Source organism: Podarcis pityusensis, assembly GCF_964106645.2.
Source record: "Podarcis pityusensis genome assembly, chromosome: 2".
NCBI classification, from domain to species: domain Eukaryota; kingdom Metazoa; phylum Chordata; class Lepidosauria; order Squamata; family Lacertidae; genus Podarcis; species Podarcis pityusensis.
In genome coordinates this window covers 48699011-48721211 of record NC_138029.1, presented here as the reverse complement: position 1 = coordinate 48721211, position 22201 = coordinate 48699011, and the positions used below count along the sequence as shown (strand labels likewise).

Below are 22201 nucleotides of genomic sequence, written 5' to 3'. Positions count from 1 at the left end.
AGTTCTTGCAGCTAGTGGCGCGAATCAGGGACGGCGTCCAGGAGCGCCGAAATCCCACAGGAGGGCTTTGTGCCTAGTGCCCCCATCCCCACAAATTCGGGGGTGATATAGGGCACAGCAGGCAAGGGCAGTCCCCCCCCCATCCTGGGGGGGGGGTAGGGAGGCTAATTACTCCCATCATAGCCTCCAAATTACCTCGTGTGGGTCGGAGAGATGTTATTGTCGGCCATCTTTCGATGCGCCCCCTAGTGGGCCCCCCTATCTGGTGCTTATTCTCTTTAGATATTTATAGATTAGTAGTTTTCAACCATTTTAGATGTGGGACATACATTTAGCTGAAACATGCATTTTGGAAACCACTTCTTAATTTTTAACCACACATTTGAATAGTGATCGTGTCCCAGGTAAAACCCACAGTAGATCCGGCTGTGACCTTGTAGCATACCCTGATTAATTAGCAGCAGGCAAATATTGTGTACTGCTATAATGTTTATCCTTCCCTCTGTTTCTTCTGTTTCACCACAGTTTTTCTGCCCAAAGCAGACAAATGACAAATGTAATGACAAATGCCCACTCAACATACTACATTACTTTCAGCTTTTGATCATGCTTTGATAAAATACCAAGTTTATTAGTACAAGAAGAACATCTGGCCAGTTTTCAACAGCAAAACGTGCACTCACCCCTGAATACAGGGAGACAATGCTTCTTATATAGCCAGCCCTATGCATGTTTACTCAGATGCAAGTCCCACTCCTTTCAGTGAGTTTTTCAACATAAGAGGTTCACATTTACTTCCACACTGCAAAAAGGTAGCATAAGACAGAGTTATCTTACTGCTCATATTTCAAGGGCTAACATGTGTCTCTCTCAGTTTGGAAGGCTATCATCTTTTTAAAGTAGTTGCTGGCTTCATCCTGGGCTCTGTCAATTATGAAAGGTCATTCTGCACAACCGAGGAGGCAGGACCTGAAACAGCTGGTGTGTGAAAAGCTTGACAGAGGGCTTCTTAAAAACTGCTGGCCTGGCAATATTAGCCTTAAATTAAGTGAATGAAAAGGAAAAGGCAGCAAACCTTTCAGACTTCTTCTGCTACCATGTCATGTCTTTTTGAAGTTTGTTTTATTATTGCAGAGAAGAACATATGGGTTCAAATATAATATTCAAAGGTTTTATTTGGGATGTCACTCAAAAAGATCATTAATTTCTTTATATCTGATGAGATGGCCTCTAGATCACAAAAGCTGATGACATAATAAAATTTGTTGCTCTTTTTTAAGGTGCCACATGACTCTTTTTGCTGTACATTTGGTTGTAAATTTTTCGCTCTTTTCTAGCTGCTCCTAAATCATCCATTTCTTTCTTTTCTGCTCTAGTCCTGGAGACTGCCAGTACATGATAAATGTGGTAATCTCCCCCCACCCCCAGCAAGACTCCTGTGTCATCAGCATTTGTATTACAGGCAGAAAAATTCAACAGGTGAGGACTCTTACGTCTTCATCTCTGTGACAGAAAAAGGTCTGCTTGCTGAGCTTCTGCCTGTCGTGCCACACAAGGGCCTTGACAGAAAGAGCAGCAGCAAGCCCACAGGGGAGTAAATCGGAAACAATCCCCTTCATTGTGATACTGTGTTTGAGGTCTATTCATGATTAGGATTACCAACTGGCCGTAAGAAGTATGTCCTACCTAGCTTGGGCTTGTGTTGTTAACAGAAGTTCACTTTTCAGAAATCAGCAAGTAAAAACTTCTATGGCACTGAGATAAATTTTCGTGCTTGCCAATATCTGCATATCAAGCCACAGCAAAGGGAAAAGAAGGCTGGGGTAGGGGAGGGGATGGAGTTGGCAACTCTATTCATGATGTTAACTACCCTCAGCATAATTGATCAAAAATCTAGTTTATATGGTGACCTGAAAGTCCTCAGCATATGTTTTATAAACAAAAATGGTTTGTGCTTTCCTCCAAATATAGATTTCTAAAGGAAAATGACCATCCTACCATTTCTCCATATAACCCCTGTTTTTTCTTAGTTTCCCAATGAGGGAAGCATGGAAGCAATAATCTATTTCTTCAGAAGCAACCCCCATGTTGTTTCCCCTCACTCTGGTTATGCCTGGTTTTTGCATCTCTTTAAGATTTGTAAGCTATCCACAGTATGGGATGTGAAGTTCAGCAGTCCATATTACTGTTGCTCAGAACTGCTAGGGATATGTATTAAAGCTGACATTGCAGGATAAGGTCCCTTTTAAAACTGTTGCAATTTTGCCAGATATGGCAGTACAAGTGGAATTCATGGAGAAGAACTGCTGTAGTCAAATGATGCAAGTAACAATACTCCTGGAAGTGGACTATGAATAATGTTTTTAATATACTCAAATGAAATACATTTATTTTAAAGCCTTAACTACAGGTTGTTGTATGTGAAAGACTGGCTGTTCTACAAATAGCAAAAGATGCAGCTGAATCCTCACCTTTACCTCCAGATGGCATTGTTGCTACATCATCAGAGCCTGGCAATCCAGTCCGTATCCCATTGTTAAAGGTGTGTCCATCTGCTGGTTGTAGCTGCCAGTTTAGCCCAAGCATATGCATTGCTGCAAGACACAGAAAGCCGGGAAAAATAAACATACAATGTATACATTACAAAAGTCATGAGGGAAGAGAAAACCATTTTAAAATAAAGCTGCTTCAGGAGGAAAAAAAGCTTTTTTCGGGGCAGGGGGTGTAATGCATGGGAGCAATGTATTTTATATTTGTTGAACTGCTTCAGTGTAGTACAATGAAAAATATATAGATAAGACTACATGTAATAAAAATAACGGGATAACAGAGACAAAAAGTGGTTCATTAACATGCCACTATAAATCAAGTATAAAGACAAAACATTCCTCAAAATAAAATCATATTATTTTGTTGTGCAAAGACTGCAATAGTGTGCACAATCAGATAGAAGTCAGTTCCACAGAGTAAGGGGGACTTACTGCTGAGTAAACATGCCAAGAATACAGTTGAAAGTCTGACAGCTGCCTCTATTTAGAACTGAAATGTGCGTAATACATTTCACAATAAATGCAAAGCCTTTCTTCAGTGTTTTAACATGTGTAGAGTTCATTTTTGGATCTCATTGTGTAGAGGACATTTAAAACTCACTGGGGAAAGCAACTGTTTAATTAACAGTCGCTATTAGCCGTTGATTAATCAGAAAACATTTGCTTTCGTGTCATTGTCTTTACCTTTCTGGAAGACACCTAGGAACTGTAAAAAAAGGGGGGTGGGGGGTGGAAAAAGAATAGCCAAGCCTAACCATAGTTTTTAAGAGGTTGAAAGTAGTATGAGAGAAGCATTGTCATATAGGTTATACACTCCTTTCTTTTGTGTCTGTGTTGTCTCTGGAGAAACAGACTTCTCAAAACCACCTATGAACAAAGAGCCAGATCATATGTTACATTTTATAGGTGCTTAAAGATGTTTACACCTAAAATTGTATAGTATGATGGCCATGCTATATGTTATGCTAAATGCTTATCATGCTGCTACAGATGTGCTTTTATCTTTATTCAATTATAAGTGCAGGGGTGTGTGGGATTGTCATCAAGACTGCAGCATATGGGGGTATCCTTTTACTCTTCCACTGCAATCCAGAAATACCCTCCCTCCATGCCTATGAGGGTTAGCACCCAAGGGAGCTCCCCCCCCCCAATTTCATTTGCAGGGGGGAATCTTTCTGTCTGGATCCCAGCTTGAAAGTGAATGAATAACCATTTTCCTCCTGTATGCTGCAGTACCAAAAGAACCCACCTATATATATTTTTTAAAAACCTCACAGACATGGGCGTGGCAAGGGGAGGGGGGAGGGGAGCAAATCAAGTAAATAAATAAAAATACTTAACTATCTGACCAATCACATCGTGGGTAGCTCAGTTTTGCCCTCCCCCCAATGATCCTGGTTACGACCATGCTTAGACATTGCTGCTTGCTACACAAATTGATGTCTAGTTTGGCTCTGAATACGTTCCCCAACACTGCAATTTGTCTGCAGCTCCCTGCCTGCTCTCTGCGAAATGGCCCTCAGGTGTGTGTGCCCACCATAAGGAAATAAACATCAACCATATTACCCGTATTTTTCGCTCTATAACACGCACCTGACCATAACACGCACGTACAGTGGTGCCCCGCAAGACGAATGCCTCGCAAGACGAAAAACTCGCTAGACGAAAGGGTTTTGCGTTTTTTGAGTCGTTCCGCAAGACAAATTTCCCTATGGGCTTGCTTTGCAAGTTCTTGCGAGTTTGTTTCCTTTTTCTTAAAGCCGCTAAGCCGTTAATAGCCGCTAAGCCGTTAATAGCCGCTAAGCCGCTAATAGCCGTGCTTCGCAAGACGAAAAAACCGCAAGACGAAGAGACTCGTGGAACGGATTAAATTCGTCTTGCGAGGCACCACTGTAGTTTTTAGAGGAGGAAAATCCGGACTTCCGGGTTGGCGCCTCTGGCAATGGCGGATTTCCTCCGATCGGGAGGAACCTGCTCCGTGAAAAACAGGGTCTGAACCGCCACGGCGAGGCGGAGACCCATTAAAAACCACAGGCAGGAGAAGCCTGTGGACGTGGGATTCGGCTGGCACCTTTGCGCCTCTCCTACTCGTGGGGAAACCCTGTTTTGGGGATCCGGAGCGACGTGGGGTGAGTGGCGCGGTGCTTTGAATCGACTGCTTCTTTCACGGAGTGAAGCTGCATTGCTGTTGCTGGAGAGCGCTGACTTTTTCCTGTGGACAATTGGATTTTAAACAACTACTCGTGAGTAAAACGGAAAATTTGATTTTTAAATACTTCAATTTGGCACTGAAACGGGAAGGTTATAAACAGGAAGTCCGCCTCCCGTTTTTGTAAATGACTGAAGCAAAGACGTTATAAGTAAAGCCTTTGAAAGCTTTTGGCAAAGGATCAAATTTCCACCGGTTTAAAGTTACAAAACCCCCTTTGGAAGCAGGAGAAGAGGGGGAAATTTTGGATCTAGTGAGCCTGCAGGAGAGAGTGAAAAAATCAAATTACCACTGCTCTGAACCTGGGAACGGGCTGCCAGATGACGTTTGGAGAGAGTGCTTTTGACAGAACAGATTTGACAGCTAGCTAAACAAGAGTAAGATACTGTTTCCATTGTCCCTTTCTGCGTTTAAAAAAAAAAAAGAGGAAAAGTAACTGAAATTTTATCTTTAATGTTTGAAATTGTGCTTGAAAGAACTGATACAAGTGGAGACTGTTTCCCTCTAGAGGGAGCTTTTGAAACTGTAACAGGACTGTAACTGGGGAATTTCCAGCTGCAGAAAAGGAGTTTGGGAACCAGAGAGTGACCTTGGACTATTTAAAGATGTTGACAGGAGAGGCCATTGTGACTGTTTTATGTAAGATAAGCTGTTCGCTGGGACAGCTTCACAAGAAGATGGATGATATGACTCTCAAAGTTGATAATTTGGAACAGAAAGTGACCAACTTGAGTCAAAAAGCGAACACTAACACAGAAATAATTCAGGACTTGGTACAGGAACCCATTTTGGCAGGACAAATGGTGGAGGAGAAGGAGGAGAAGGAGAATGCAGCTGTTGTTCAACATAAAATAATACAAGTGAGATCTGTGGATTTACAGAAACAAATTGGAGATTATAAATTGAGGCCTTCTATGATTGAATCCAGGAAAAGCCAGACTCCGAGGAATGGATCCCGGTTTGGATTAAAGAAGGAAAGTTGGAGAGAGCCCTCTATGCAGGGATTAACTGACTTTTGGGACATGGACTCGGGCCTGGAGGAGATTGAAGTTTTGGGGGCCTTTGGAATTGGAGGAATTTTGAAATATATCCGGAAATACTTTATGGACTGTAGTTTTAACTATGGAAATTCAGCTGATCTGTTCAGAAGTAAGAAAAGGATTGACAGGTTGGAATTTCCCCGAGATTGGCTATTTAGCATTAAAGAAAATGAAGAAGACCTGCAGAAGGGACTTGGAAAAGAGTTAAGAGCCTCGGACATAAGATCACCAGGTTGATGGACTTTATGGAATTGACGGAAAGGACTGGCAGAATCCGAAACCTGGGAGAGGAGATGGTGGAAGAAGATTGGAAAAATTAAAGTTTTTATATAGACTTATGGTAAAACTAATGAGTGATAGAAAAATGGTGGAATGATTTTTTATTTTTTATTTTTTATGGGCTTAACAGAAATGTTATAAGGAGTTAAGCACATATAAGTAATTTAGTTTTAATGGAAAATAAGGTTAAAATAATACGTTATTTACAACATCACAGAAAATGGAGAAAGATGGAAAGGATTTGCTGAAACAATTAATAGAAGTGGAACACAAAAAGGGAGGTGTGAGGAGGTCGAGGAAACAAGGGAACGAAAGATAGAGTATGGAAAAGAGAGGATGTATGTTTTTAAATTGTTTTTCTTTTGGGGAGTGGGGTTTGTTTAGTTTAGCTTAATGTGTTTAGTTTTGAGTTTAGGTTGTGTTTTGTATTGTTTATATATTGTATTGTATTGTGTGGTTTTTTTCCCTCTCTCTCTTTGTTTTTTTATTTGCTTTCTCTTTTGTTTTTTTCTTTTGCTTTTCCCCCCCTTTTTGTAATCTATAAAAGTAATAAATATTTTTTTTTTTTTTTTTAAAAGGAAAATCCATAGGCATGCCACCCGTAGGCATTTCCTCCATAACACGCACAGACATTTCCCCTTACTTTCTAGGAGGAAAAAAGTGAGTGTTATGGTGCAAAAAATACAGTACCTTAAATTCTCTCAGGAGCAAAACTGTCTCTTTCAAGTGCAATATATTGAAGTCCAATTACAACACATAGTTTGAAAGACACAACCACAGGGGTATTGCTAAGTACTTAGATACTTATAATATTCAAGGGAAAGATCCATGGTACATATTTGCATAAAATTTGCATATGCCAAGATGCCCATACCTCCTCAGAAGTACAAGGGGAACAGGACCCTCCAGAAGATCCCAGCTTTTAAAGGTCTAGGAGCACTGCCATAAGAATAGCTGGTTGAAAGTACAGTGGTACCTCGGGTTAAGTACTTAATTCGTTCCGGAGGTCTGTTCTTAACCTGAAACTGTACTTAACCTGAAGCACCACTTTAGCTAATGGGGCCTCCTGCTGCCGCTGCGCCGCCGGAGCACAATTTCTGTTCTCATCCTGAAGCAAAGTTATTAACCTGAAGCACTATTTCTGGATTAGCGGAGTCTGTAACCTGAAGCGTATGTAACCTGAAGCGTATGTAACCCAAGGTACCACTGTAATTGATAGGACAGTGATATTTTTATAGTCCAAAGATTCATACAGTATAAGGAATATGACTGCTGGCTTGACAGTACTACATCTGCCTGCCTTTTGAGCTATCCTTGTGGAATCCTTCCTGAGAGCCTAATGCCAGATTTCGTTTACAAAGGAACAGGTTACAGATGCTCCTGTTCCTTATGTCATCAACATGAAGGGTTGCCAGAGAACAGCCTTGCATCTTTCAAGTTCCCAATGCAGAGGGGAGCAAGGCAGCCATGGTATCTCCTGTCCATTCCTTTTCCAGTCCACTCACCTGCCCTTTTCAGCAGGACTCCTGATGTGCCTTACTGCGGGTGAGGGAAGCAGGCAGACAACAGAAGCAGCAAGTGATGGCTGTCTCGTGTCACCAGGCAGTTTAAAAGGATGTATATATTCATGAACCCCAAGTTGTGACCCAGCATCCCTAAGGACTATCTATCAGCTAACCAACCATCCTTCCTTCAGGATTTACAGAACTCAGTATTACCCAGGTGCAGCAAATTATGTAGCTTTGTACCCCATTTCCAATTGCTTGGATCTATCTGAAAAACTTGCCTCATTACAACCAGTGCAATAATTAAATGTGCTTTGAATTATTAATGTGCAAGACCAGTTAATGAGTTTGGAGGTATTATTCTTCACAAATATACTTCGTTCCTAGTCTGTGTTGAGCACTAAATGGTTTTGCTGAGTTCCGTTCTCTACCTTAGAAATGGCCAGTCAGCCGTTGAAGGACTGGAAAGAGGACACAGTGGGTTAATTTTTAAAAACAGTTTCTCTCAGGAGAGTCTGGTTCAAATGTAGCAGGGGTCACAAGTGAAATGAATTTGGTAGGTCTAGTCTCCAATGGTAGTTATGGCTACAGTTCAGAAGGAATGTACAATTCATCACCATTGACAGTACCTACTCAAGAGAGGCCTGGAAATGGAATAGCTGGGTCTTGAGGGTCAGGATAAAGGGCCAACAGAGCAGCTATGTGGTGAAGCAGGCCCAGGCCTGACAACATTATGTTTGAGGCTGCTTAGTGCAATCGGCCATTAAAAATGTATGAGTCTAAAGTGACAAAATCCTCCTGGGCTGATTTCCACAGAAATGTTTGAAGGGGTACATATATTAAGGTAAAAGTTAAAGGACAATGAAGTCCAGTCAAAGGCAACTTTGGGGTGAGGCGCTCATATTGCTTCAGGCTGAGGGAGCCGGCGTTTGTCCACAGACAGCTTTAATAAGCACCCCACACAAACATCCACATCCATGTGGTGTTTTTCCCTTGGGGAGGAATACAAAGCAGAATGAGCATAGCTAGATGCAACTCTGATTTTGCTAACAAGCAATACAGTTGTTGAGACACTGAGCAATCACATAGGGAAACAAGAGATCGTATCCTTCACGTACTGAGGTCACAGCAGCTTTGTGGGGCATTGCTAAACTGTTCTCACACAGAAGTGTCTGGTAAAGGATAAAGAACCAATCAATACGTATTAGATGAAATATGTGGAGTGACATCGTCATCTGCTTGTGTAAACACAGTAGCCAGCTACACACTGTGTTTAGAGAGAGGGTTATCAAGAGCTGAAGATTTTTTAAGGATCAACATTGTCAATATATAGCAGGAGAAGAAAATACCCACTGCTCATCTTAAATGAAAGACAGTTAAGTTTGCAAGGCCAGGTCTTCAATAGATGCTAGGCTCTTTATTTATAATAAAATTTGTTTTATACAACATCATTGGTTCGGACTTTATAACTGTGAATCAGACCCCAGACGATTAGTACTACAAGTAAATATAAAGAAAGCAAGAAAGGTATGTTGCTGTCAAAGGTGTGCAAATGAATTTTTGTTAAACATTATGACTGGGAAATTAAAACCAAAACCTAAACAATGGGGTCACTTTCTACACATTTTTGCTCTTCACTCGGAGAACTGGCATGTTAACAGGTGATGTCAGCTGATGGGTGAGGTTCAATCCAGTGTGGCAGTGCTTTGCAAACACATTCCCTGTGGGTTATATGTTAGTAAAGCAGACCCTGCAGAAAGCAGGATCAAACCCTTTCCACACATCATCTGTCAAGCAGAGAGTTTAATTCTGCTGGGTGCTTTTTTGCCAGCATGTTCTCTGAGGGGAATGGGCTGGTGGGCTCCTGCGGGTCAACGGTCACAGGTGGTTGGGATCTCCTACTCATAAGTAACCTGACATAGGGAGGGATTCAATGTAGCACTAAAAAGATTGCTCCCCCAGTGCAAGCATGCCTGCTTGCCTAATGGAACAATCTGCCCTCTTCTCCCTTTGCTCACAGTTCTAGGTTCTTCTGACCCCTCAACAACTGGGGAGGTGAAGGGGTCATGTAAGGGGAGGAGAAGGGGGAAGTTGCCTTGCAGTAGCATAAGTTCTTGCACAGGCTTCCACTGGCAGGGCTTGTTGGTTGAATCCTGCCCACAAACATGATGTCAAATTATTGACAGGCGTGTGTCCCTGCTGACCTATCAAAGTTCGCCTGTGGAATGAGGGAGATCAAGATCTGGCCCATCAGGCCAACAAGTTTCGCCACCTCTGGTTTAACCAGTGAGATCTGTCTTGTAACTGGCCTGTAAATGCAAGTCACATCTGTTCTCTAGGCTGCCTTGAAAGCCCAGGTATCTTTAAGCATCGACATGTTCTTTCAGTACATTCAGCCTGGACCTCTTGGCTTCTTAACAGCCTTGTGGTGCTTTAACTTATGTTGTGGCATAAGGTGCCTTGCAATGTGAACCCAATTACCAATCATTCCCCAGCACAGATGCCTCAAGTATTGTTTTTAAATCCCAGCAGATCTACAGGATCAAATTACCCAAGGCATTTCCCACAGAAAGCCATTCTGCATGTGCCATTGGCTGTTTTTGCAGGCTTCAGAATGAGTCATAAAAAGGCTGCTTGACGGCCCAATTCCAAAGCTAAAACCTTGTACCCAATTATTATTATTTTTTAAAAAAATTCTAAACATGGTTAACAAATGGCTGAGGACCAGTTTTAGTTATGGGAATGGAAGAGGCACATAATGGTAAGCTTAGGTGTCACAAATGATAGTCTTTACATGTCTTTAGAGGGTATAATTTCATGTAAGTGGCAAAATTAGCTAGGTATCACTACACAGAGACTCTAGATTAAGCAATCTAATGCCAGGAAGCTGCTAAATCGGTATATCTCAATGATAAAAATGTAGCATTGCAAATGTGTGTTGCTGTATGCTGCAAGCGGCAAAGCATGATTGTTCTCAAATTATATTTTCCAAGATTATGGCTGCAAACCTATACACTCTTGCTTGTGAGTAAGTCATTTTTAGCTCAATGGCATCTACTTCTATGTAATAATCATAGTGTGTGCATTAAATCACACACTGAGTTCATATTCTGCTGTACATGTTGATGTTTACCATTACTTGCAGTTCTAGAATAAAGTCTCTTACTTGCTGCTTGATATACAGGTGGAAGAAGGCAAGAGAATGAGGAATCCTTTTCATTTATCTGTTATCCATCCACAGCTACTTCTGTCAGTAGGTGGGGAAAACAGGGGAACTAATGGCCGTCAGCATGGAAATTGATGAAGGATGAATGATAGCAGCCAACAGCCGGGGGTGGGGGTGGGCAGTAAGGAAGAGTCCAGGTTCCTTTAAAATGTATGTCTTGCTTCATTTTGGATCCCTGTTTCCAAAAAGGGAATGGGAGTCATCTAATGCTTTTCAGCGTACATATATGTAGAAGAGGATTTGGGTGAAATAAACACAAAATCGTCTTTCCAAACTGAGTCAGTGATATTTCTTCTCCAGGCCTGCATTGCGTGAATGGAATGGAATGAATTTTCAAAGCAATGCACGACAGATACGCCCACAAATCCCATTAGCTGTAATGGGATTTGTGCGCCTATCGCCCATGCAATGCTTTGAAAATTTACCCCTCCGTGTCCAATTTTAGTCTTTCTGCTTCCAAAATACTTGAAAAGCTTACACACACTTGGAATTACATTACAGTTTTTTTTATAAAATAAAATAAAAATCACAAGATCTGGCTTTAAATTCCCTGAAGCACCACCAGAAAGCATGTTTAAAAAGAACTGGAACAATAGTAACAACCTGTATTATCATTAGTTTTCTATCTTCTATTCTGACAGCAATGAGAACAAACTTCTGTTTTATTCTCTTTTTGTATTTCTTCCCTTCAGTCCTTTTGAAGAAATGTTTTGATTTTGTGCCACTTTGCGAATGCAATTTTTGTCACAAGAATGATAACAGCACTGCATGCTGCATTCAGAATTTGAAATCTTAGGACAAAGGCTGTGCAAGAGAACATATTGCAGCAACACCATTCATCTATTCTCATGACAGACCTTAGATTGTACAGAGAGCAGAAAATTGGCACAAGATTCATCAATTCCTGAAACCAAATATAATGAGCCTGCTTTTGTGGCAACCTTAAGATTCAAAATGCAGTCTCTTTGCCCTGTGTCCTCTTTGGCTAGAGGACCTGAATGAAAATAAAGAACAAGAATAATACATTGTATTTTACATGGAAAAGGACACGCATGTCAAATACAGTCTACGATCCATTTGCCCATCAGCCCCTTTTTACTCTGCATCAATTCCACATGTGTTATCTTCAATATACAACATAATGCCAGTAATTCTAAGATTCTAACACACATTTTTATTTGTATCTCGCTGCATCACAGTAAGCCAAAACAAGTAACAACTTATTATTGACAGATCCATTAAAATATTGTATGCAAAACACAAAATTTTGGGGAACCAAACGAAAGTGCCTGTAATTACCACTGATCAAGCAAGCATGAATGAATTTGGTCTAAAAAAATAATATTGCAGGTAGACTTAGGACCTTGTTTACATGTGTGCAAAACAACTTCGTTGTGTGTGATAAATACAGCAGTAAGAATGTAAGAGCCCTGCTGATTCAGACCAAAGATTTATCTAGTCCAGATTTCTGTTCTAACAACGAACAACCAGGTGCCTATGCAAAGCCCACAAGCAGGATATGAATGCAAAAGCACTCTCAAACCCATGTTTCCCCGCAACTGGCATTCAGAGGCACACTGCCTCTGAATACTGGAGGTAATATATATCCATCATGCAAAAAAGCCATTTATAAGCAACTACCATTAGGGATGGAAGGATCTGCCAATTTAAGTTCTCTCCACAACTCTGCAGCAATTTGCAATATTTCTTTAATGTGAATTTCTCCCAATAAACACAATTTGCATGCAGTTTTGACTAATGTAAACCTTTTTGTTTGCAATTTCTCCTAATATAATTCATTTTAAATATATTTTTCACTAATGTAGTCATTGTATGAACATGTTTACCTAATATATGCTTTTTTGGTAAACACTGGTTGGTTGGGAAAGTGCATCACAAAAATCAGATGTGTGAATTTTTAAGGAGGGCTGTGTTTCATTTCCCATGTGTGTCAGAAAGTGCAAAGTTGATAAATTTGGTTTTAAATGTGAACTGAATCAAATTTCTCCCCTACCATGAATTTGCCTAATTTGGGTCCTGCATTGTTGTGTTTAATTATGTTATTTATGTAACCAACCCTGGGACAGTTTGTATTTTTTTTTATTAAATTTCTATCCCTCCCTTCACCCAAAGATCATGAGGTGTATAGATCACAGTGTGATGAAGAGTGGGCTACACGTACAAATAACAAATAAACCACCCCCTTTTACTACATCTTGAGAAAGCAAATTTTCTACATTAACTATGTGCTTTCTACTGGGTCAGTCATAACATTGGGCAAAGTGAGGCAGTGGTTTTCGGTATCATCAAAGTTTGGTATATTATTTTATTTATTATTTTTACAATTTTACTGTCGTGAAGGGAGAAGAGGTGCTTCCGGGGTTTCCTTCCCCAGGTGCAAAAATAACTTGGCTAGCTTTGAGTACCATGTGCCTAGACTTGAGGGAGCTGGCATTTACTGCTCCTGTTAAGGCACCAAAATATATTGGGCTGGTCCTGGTTATGTGAAGTACTTCCTTTGGTCTATCCTAAATCTCTCTCTATTCAGCTTCACTGGATGCCCCCAGGTTTTAGAATTATTGGGGGGGGGGGAGGAAGAGCGCGAGAGAGAGAGAGATGTCTCCCCATCCGCTTTCTCTGCACCATGAAGCAAAAGTCTGTGCCCAGGAGCCTAGCCCCCTCCCCATACCAGCCATCTTAGAAAATAGTGATTCTAGGCCCTTTCCTTCCTTTAGCTAGACAAAATTGTATCTGTACATAGGGCACGTTTAAAATGCATCTAAAAAGCAGAAGACACAGCTATACTTTTACTCGACAGTTTTCTCTGACTGTTCCCAGCAGGAATGAAATTGGGTAGGAAGCAGGAAAAGTGCAGAATTGTAAAAGAGGTACTTTTTAGGGAAACATTGTAGTAACATCTAAGGTAGTACACCTTTACTAGATGTGCATTTGTGGCCAAGTTGAATTTGGAACCATTGTAGCATATTCAAGACAGGATTAAACATTAGGCTTAAGTATGTAGTAAAACAGGGACCCTGCTGTTGTGTAATTATCTGAGAGTGCCTCTGGGCGAGGAATGAAAACTGTCTGCCATGTGCCAGCTTACTTTAATACAATTCACCGTTCAAAATATGGTGGCTATTGTGTTATTTTAAGAGAGGAGCAGTAGCCAAGTTCCCAGTTGTGGAAAGTTTAAAATAAACGAGAGCTAAAATGATCATGCATGACCTGTCAAAGTTCTTAATTACCAATAAAAGGCAGAGTGCTCATTGCATGCATTAGTTTGGTGCAAGCATATCATTAACTCCTTGCAAACCAAGGTTTGCAAATTAGGAGCCATCACTGGAGCTCTCTCTTTTCTGGGCTGAATGTCATCCTCCGTTACCATGCTGGCATGAACTAAGACTGGGAGTCTCAGTAGCATCAATGCAACTGGTTTCTTCATAAATCAGCATTAGAAACTATTGTGGAAAGTAGGTTTGAAAACAATGGTTACGAAAGAATCTGGCTAGTGTTACCTAAATCATGAATTTTTGAAATGTATTTTTATTGCATTTTCAAAATGTAACAATAAAATATGAACAATAAGCACATATGTTTCTCCACAAAGAACAGCTAATGCAGTCAAAAACAATGCAGACGTATAAGACAGTACATGAAAAACAGACAAAATCTTTGCATCTATCCACAGATTGCAAACAATCTAGGGCAGTTGTCTTGTATGGTCCTCACATTGCATATGTGAAATAAATGATTACCAAGTGACATAAAAAGATAATGGGTTCATTTTACCCCGGCTGCTTGGAATTGGCATGCCAGGTTTACTGCCAGAGCAACTGCCCAGACTCAAGCACACTAAAAATCAAGAAACAAACCTATTGCAGAACACCAACTTCTAGCTATCTCTAAATTAGCAGCCACCATTAAAAAAACCTAACATCTCGCTATGACATACTGTAAATGTTGACAAGAATCATTCTAAATCCTCCCACAAGACTAATAAAGGAGACAATAAAATAGTTGTGCTATATATTAGATCTATTTCTGTAAAAACAGTTGACCAAAAGTTTGGTGTAATAGCACAATGCCACCATAAATGCAAGAAGGTTTGTGGCCCCTGTGTTAGAAACTGAGATATGAAAGCTGGGAGCTAAATGGCACCTTAAACCTAGGTTATGAGTGCAACAATGGAATGTCCAGGTGCACTTTTTTTATAAGAACACAAAGCTGAAAATTAATTATCTGCAGCTAGAATATTATGTTCATTTTTCACATGGTCTAGTCCTTCCCCTGCCCACCCCCCTAATATTCTTAAGAGGGTCTCTTCTCCAGTCTTCAGAGAATAGCTGGAAGTGGGGTAGCAGAAAAAGGTCCTCCTTTCCTTCCACTCTGCTGTTTTAATCTGAAATCTTAGGCGCAGTACTGCACCCAGAGCTCAGAAACCGCTCGTGCCAATGAAATTCCATGTGGCAAAATGCACCTAGAACAATGGGAGTTTCAAACACTGTGTGGCCCTGCAACCTCTGCAAAATGCAGGGTCAAAGAATTCAAAATATGGGATAGTTTCACTGACCTAAGAAACCACCCGTGCAAGAGCTTTAACAAGTTCTCTCATATTCCCAAAGAGACGGATTATAGTGGTTTCTTAGAGCATATTCAAACACAAGATTACACAATATTTACATCAGTTTAAAACAGCTCTAGAATCTAAGAGTCTAGGAACACCTTAGAAACATTTGGCCAAACAACATATTATAGAACAGATGAACTAAGCTAAATCAGTTAGCTACTCTGTTTTTTTGGATTCCATTAATCTTGATACCCTTGCAATCTCTCCTTCTTGTAGCCAGTTGCCGGGTTCTTCAAATTATTAATATTTAATATTACAGATCCCATAATATTTTGATGCATAAATCCATGCTAACACTTTCTGGTGTTCTTATGCAACGGTACATGCCTAATATTTGATAGGTGGCACAACTGATTTATGAAAGGTCTCCTCAAAATACACCAATACACATTTAGTGATAGACACATATCTGTTTGAAAGCATTATCTTACAAAGAAAAAAACGATGATAGCATGTGCCCAAGATTCAGGATTGTCACATTATGTATTTATCTGTAAATGTATGCCTATCACTAACCTTGGCTTGACAAATTTCTAAGTGATCCAAAATGAAGGTGAATGGAACAAGGATTGCCTAATTGTACAAATACACAGCTCAATGGTTGAAAGACAACTTGCAGACAATCCAGATATACCTCTCTTTTCTGATGCTTATCAACATATCTTCACAGGTGATGCTGATATTACTATACTGATATATTGCTATAGACAGGGGTCGGCAAGGTTTACCTTGCCTGGGCCGGTTCACTCCAGCGGAGATCCCTCCGTGGGCCAGATTGTGCGCGCACCCATGATTTCCGGCGTTTGCGCAGATGCTATTTCTGGTGCTGCAGAAGCGAGTCCCTGTGCCTGGCTGCGGCGGTTTAGCGCAGTGCACAGGGACTCGCCAAGCGGGTGGCTCAGTTTGGGGGTGGCTCATGGGCCAGTTAAACGACCCCCATGGGCTGCTTGTGGCCCATGGGCCTTAGGTTGCCTACCCCTGGCTATAGATATGGTTTGCGCATGGAACATGAGTTGGACTGTTAATCACGTATTTAATTAGAAGTAGTTCATACATGCATGGGAAAACTGAACACCAGTTAGTTTTCACTACTCTTGCTCACATAGGTAGTGGGGAAAGCTGTATACATGGACCTGAACCAAAATAAGTATCATTGGGACTTTTGGTAGTAGCAAGAAGTAGTATGAGGGCAGCAAAGCTGGTTCCCAAGCTTCTATTATTTGTCTTTGAGACTGGGTCTTGAGCACCTCAACAGAAATGAAGATGTTAGACTGAGAATCAAATACAAAAATTAGACTCTGCATACCCACTATTAACTCTGAAGGTTTGATTTCCCCCCACCCCGTTTTCAAGCATAGAATTACAAACTAGATTCTTGCATAGTTTTAAGAATGAATCACTGCTTCATATTTCAGTACCTGCAAAATCCAGCTACTGAGATTTCAGCTTCTTTCTTTGCAGATTATCAATACCCTTTAAATGCCTAGACACATTTGTCATAGCCGAAATTTTCCTCCATCTGTTTTAATTCATGAAAAAATGTATTTGATTTTATAGTCTTAACAAAGGAAATCAGTTACTGACTACTATAAGTGGCTGTCCATACTAATCCTGTCACTTATAAGTGAAAATTGCTGCACTGCTACTTTCTTGGAACAAATGGATAGAGAGAAATTGAGGATAGCAGAAGTTACTCATCTCTGTAAGTATTAGCATCAGGAATACCTTATTCTCAATTTTCCACTGGGTTTTATTACTAATTTTCCACTGTCAATTTTACATTAAAATATTAGTTTAGAATTCTGATTAATTCTTTCTTTTGGGAAGAAAATGGTATTAAAATGGTATTAAATGGTATTTAAATTATTAAAATGGTATTTGTGTAATAGAAATCCTGGTCCTCCAACAGTTTCCAGAACATTGTTTTCTAAACTTATTCCCATTTTAAAAATAACATTCCATACACACTTTAAGGAGGATGCAGCATGAAGGCTTTTTGCACATAGATTTAATCAAAAACATCTCAATCCTTGTTGTGCATCATGGAACAGAATGCAAAATCACTTAACAGTTGAAGGAGGCAAGGGAGACCACATAGCACAAATGTAACCAGAGCACTCTATCGTCTAGGACAGAGGTCCTCAAACTTTTTAAACAGGGGGCCGGTTCACTGTCCCTCAGACACTGTCGGGGGCCAGACTATAGTTTGAAAAAAATATGAATGAATTCCTATGCACACTGCACATATTTTATTTGTAGTGCACAAAAAACAGGAAATACAATACAATATTTAAAATGAAGAACAATTTTAATCAACATAAACTTTTAAGTATTTCAATGGGAAATATGGGCCTGCTTTTGGCTAATGAGATGGTCAATATCCGGTTCCATATTTATCACTGCTAACCAACGCTCAGCAGTAATGCAAATGGTCAGTGCTTATGCCATATTTTCATTCATATGAAGTATATACATCAGCGGCGGTTCTACTAATGAAAGGCTCCACGCCGCGATGAGGTAAACACTGATGCGGCCTTTCATTGGTAGAGCCACTGCCGCCGCACTCCCAAGATGCACTCCCAATGAGCTTCCTGCAGCCAATCAGAAGCCGTGGAAGCGTTGCCACCCACGCAGGCAATCCCCACGTGGCAAGGTGTCCGCGGCTTCTTTTCAAGGAAATGTCTCACCACTTCAAATTTACCTCAGCACGCGGGGACTGACTGAGTGGGTGGCAGGGTTTGTGGGCCGGATTTACGAACCTAGTGGGCCGCATCCAGCCTGCAGGCTGTAGTTTGAAGACCCCTGGTCTAGGATTAAGACTGCTTCTCTTTGGAGTTTGCAAAGGTGCAAGAAGGTACATGATAAGGCTATCTGGTTGAAGATTTTCGCATAAAATAAAGAATCACTGTCAGGTTCTTATTCCCAAACACGACAACAGCAGCTCTTCTTTGAGAGTAAGGAAGAAATCTTTATGCCAGCTGTCAGGGAACTGACATCGGAGCGGGAGGCGAAGGGGAGGCTCCTAGATGATGCTGGAGAAGGACCCAGCAGCAGGGGGAGAAGCAGCTCAGTGGAGGGGGAAGCATTTAAGCGCAACACCAGGAACAAAGGTGGGCAGATGGGGGAATCGGAGAGAGGGCTCCCGGACTCTTCACTGGAACTCAGTGAGGAGGGGACAGGTCCTCCGCTACCTACGCCCTCCCTGCGCAGAAGGCTCCCGCGCAGTGAGAGGAGGAGGAGACTGGGTGTCAAACAACCCTTATGTTGGAAGAGATTCAAGAAACGCCCACTGACGGATTCTGCCAGTGACTGAGGCAGTCATGATTAGAAAGGGCTGTGCAGTCAGAAAGGTTTAACAAGGCAAATTAGCCTAGAGAGGCACCAGTTTATGCATGAGTAACTCATACTCATCACACCAGCTAACAGCAGTACACGCTCCACAGCAAAGCCCAGAAATCAAGATTTCAAGGTACATAAGCAAGTGAATTTTTTCATACTTCTGAAATATACTGAGACTCATTTTTGCCCAATAGATCTAGATAGACCCAACACGGTTGCTCACTGCCAAGGAACAGGACTCCTGAAAGATTAAGCTTGTTGTATCACGCCTCCCTATCCCCGTAACTGATCATCCTGGGAGGTTAGAAAGGAAACAAGAGTGTGTGCTGACAGCTTAGCTCAGCTTGAACTCTCATTTTTCACACGGAGCTAATTAAAAACTGAAATTAGTTAAATATGGAAATGACACTTGCAAGCACTTTAGCACAGTATTGGCAAAATCCCTCCAGAGTGATGCAGCATTACCTGCTGCTCTGAAACTCCCCAACTGAATTTCACAGTTAAAAGGCTGAGCAAAGGGAAAGTTATTACTGAGATTTTCAATTCAAAATGTGACTGTAAAATTCTAAATTAAATTTCATGGTTGCCCGTGGAATAAGCTAGGGATGTTCTGTGCAGTCCAATGATATGGTGCTCAAATAATGTCCCTATGTGCATGCTCTGATTAGCTCACCTTTAGGCACAGTGCTGGTTTTGCCAAGGTTCTGAAACTCATAATGCTTACACTACTATAGAAATTATGAAAACAGAAAATGTGCCTGGGTGGAAAAGTAGGCTATATAAAGGGTGCATTTTTGAAAGTTAATAGCAAGCACATCTGAAGCTTAGAGCCCAGAAGTTGAAATATATTCTATGCTTCATAATTTTAATATAGGTGTGTGATAATCCATCAACTTCATAACAGATAGGAGAAGGTCTGACAGTGCAATAAATTATGTTGTAGGTAGTATAACAGGGCAGGCAAGGTAACTGAAAGAATGCATCCCTTTCGCCCTGATCAGGAAAAGGCAATCCATGAACAAAAGCAGGCTTCCATATGAATATCAGGAACTGCAAACATTAATCAGACAAACATCCAAATGTGAAAGCCGTCTATCTGTGCTGTATTACTTTCAATGGGATGCATATCCATATCCAAACACAAATGGGAATTTGCATTCTACTGCTCATCCAAAAACATACCCACTGAAAGTAATAGATGACTTCTGCATAAAGATGCTCATTCAATTTGTAGTTCTTGATATGGATGCAAAATCATGCTCCTGCACATGGATCACCTTTTCTGGATAAGGATACTAGTATTTACATCAACTGTTTAATATGCATAAAATGGACAATGACTGACACCAGCTTTTTGAACACAGTAGCATTCATAATAATTGTGCCTGAGATTATATGACTGGCTTTGATATACAAAAGCAAGGGCAAATTATGATTTCTGCATGCAATTTAAACAAACCTGCCTGCAGAGAAGAAAATTTGGGATGTGAATCAAGAATTTCAGGGTGTCCAGATACTTCCAAAACAACTGAAGTGCTGTGATTTTATTGTTTTTCCTACATCCTTTCCATTTACCCTTAAGGCAATTCTCTCCCACTGGTCCCCATCACTATTGTGCCAACAAATCCCTATGCTGAAGGACTGGCAAGGGAAGCCACTTCTATGCCACAAATCAATTGGCAGAGAACAGAAAGCACTACAAAAGGTGCCAGAATCACATGTCTGGCACTTATCTGTGTAATCTCTGCATCACACCAGGCTTTGCTAGCCTAGAGTCTCAACATAATATCTGCTTACTTAGCTGGGAAGACAGGAGTGCTGCAGCTGTGGCATCTTATGTTTAATTTTGAATGGGAAATTTCAGACTCATGCAAATGAATTTTCCCAACCTTCCAGATCAGGAAAACTCTGGATATCACCTTAGAGGCACCTTCACCTACACTTTGTAATTCAAAAACAGGTGGGAGGCTGGGCACTTCTGTTGTCAGAACTGACATTCAAGGCAGAGGAGGGGGGAAAAAGAAGAGAAGCAGACTACTACATATGGACTGCAAGAAGGACCTAAGTGATAGTGAACCCAGATTCAAGAAGAGCCTTACTGAGGCAGGAATATTCCACGTTCAAGAGTAGGTTTGAGTTATCAAAACTGTGGATATGCTACTTGGATTGCACATTATGACTGCAACTTTAAAGCTTTCAGTAAAGTCTGCCCTATCAGTGCATTATCATTTTGTATCTATACATGCAATATTGCAGAGATTTAAAATACTTTACACTGTAGCTAGTAGCAGTGAAACTGTGATCCTTTGCCGTGAAAGAAAGACATCATGCATGCACATATAAGAGTCTATGCTTATATTTTCCCTGGACTCAGTGGACTAATGCTTTAAATGGTGTGTGATTGCTTAGAGCTTACTTTTTATGAAATATTTTCATGCAGAGATTTTCAACAATATCATCTATAGTTTGAAACAACCTGTCTCATTGCACTAGTTTTCCCAGAGATTCTGCATTGCATGCAAACACATGTGACCTGTCAGCTTTCCCTGTTCATGATACCATCTAATGTGGATGTTATGTGGCAGGTTGTATACCCTTGAAATCATTCCAGGGCATGTATGATTGACAAATACCAACAAAAAAGCTGCTGGGGTCTGCAGCTGGCCAGCCATCAAACTGGTGTGGCAGTAAACTTGAGACAAAACAGAACATGTCAACCATAGTTCTTTGCAAAGCTACAGACCTGCCCACTCCAGCTTTTCAGTTCAAATCAGGCAGAGAATCAGGGAGCAAAATTCAAAGCAATCTTTGTATATGCAAACCTACCCCTGAGGAGAAATGGTAAATAACACTGTCTTGTCTTTTCAAAAAGAACTATGTTATTTTTCTGGCGTGGCTCTGGTTGTGATTAAAGGGTTGATTTATACCCTTTTTGATAGCTATACCCTCATCTTTGAATGCTGCTAAAGCCTGATCCTGTTGAAATCCCAAGATGGGTGGATTTTCACTTTATTTTTTCTTCTTCATTCTCCCCCAGAAACAGGATCAAACTGAATCACAGAAAATGGAGGGTGCATAAAAAGGATCAAGAAGCTAATGGAAAGTAAGAAGGGTCTGATGAATGGGATTTCACGTAATATCTGGTCATATACCTTATTTTAGAAATAAAAATGGGTAATTTTCTTTTTTTTAAAAAAGCCAGCCCTAAGAACAACAAATCGTCATAGGGCAGTATGACACACCTAGACACCTCAAATTTGTACACAATACTTTCAGTTATATTGCTCCTGGGTCAGGAAGTCACCAGCACTCAGCTCATCAGCATTGGTGACCACATGCTTGAGGTGGTAGATGATTTTATCTACCTGGGCTCTGCCATAACCAGCAGCCTCTCAATTGACAATGAGCTGGACAAGTGTACTGG

General features: G+C 40.8%; 1 protein-coding gene across 12 annotated transcripts in view; it reads right to left on the bottom strand.

Moving 5' to 3' along the window:
• The window catches only part of TENM2 (teneurin transmembrane protein 2), a 696995-nt gene that overhangs the window by 150526 nt on the left and 524268 nt on the right, over positions 1-22201 (bottom strand). For all 12 annotated transcript variants that reach the window (XM_080995195.1, XM_080995200.1, XM_080995203.1 and 9 more), the window contains one exon: positions 2472-2594. In XM_080995195.1, the coding sequence (XP_080851321.1) occupies positions 2472-2594 (123 nt within the window). The remainder of the gene's footprint in view (positions 1-2471; positions 2595-22201) is intronic.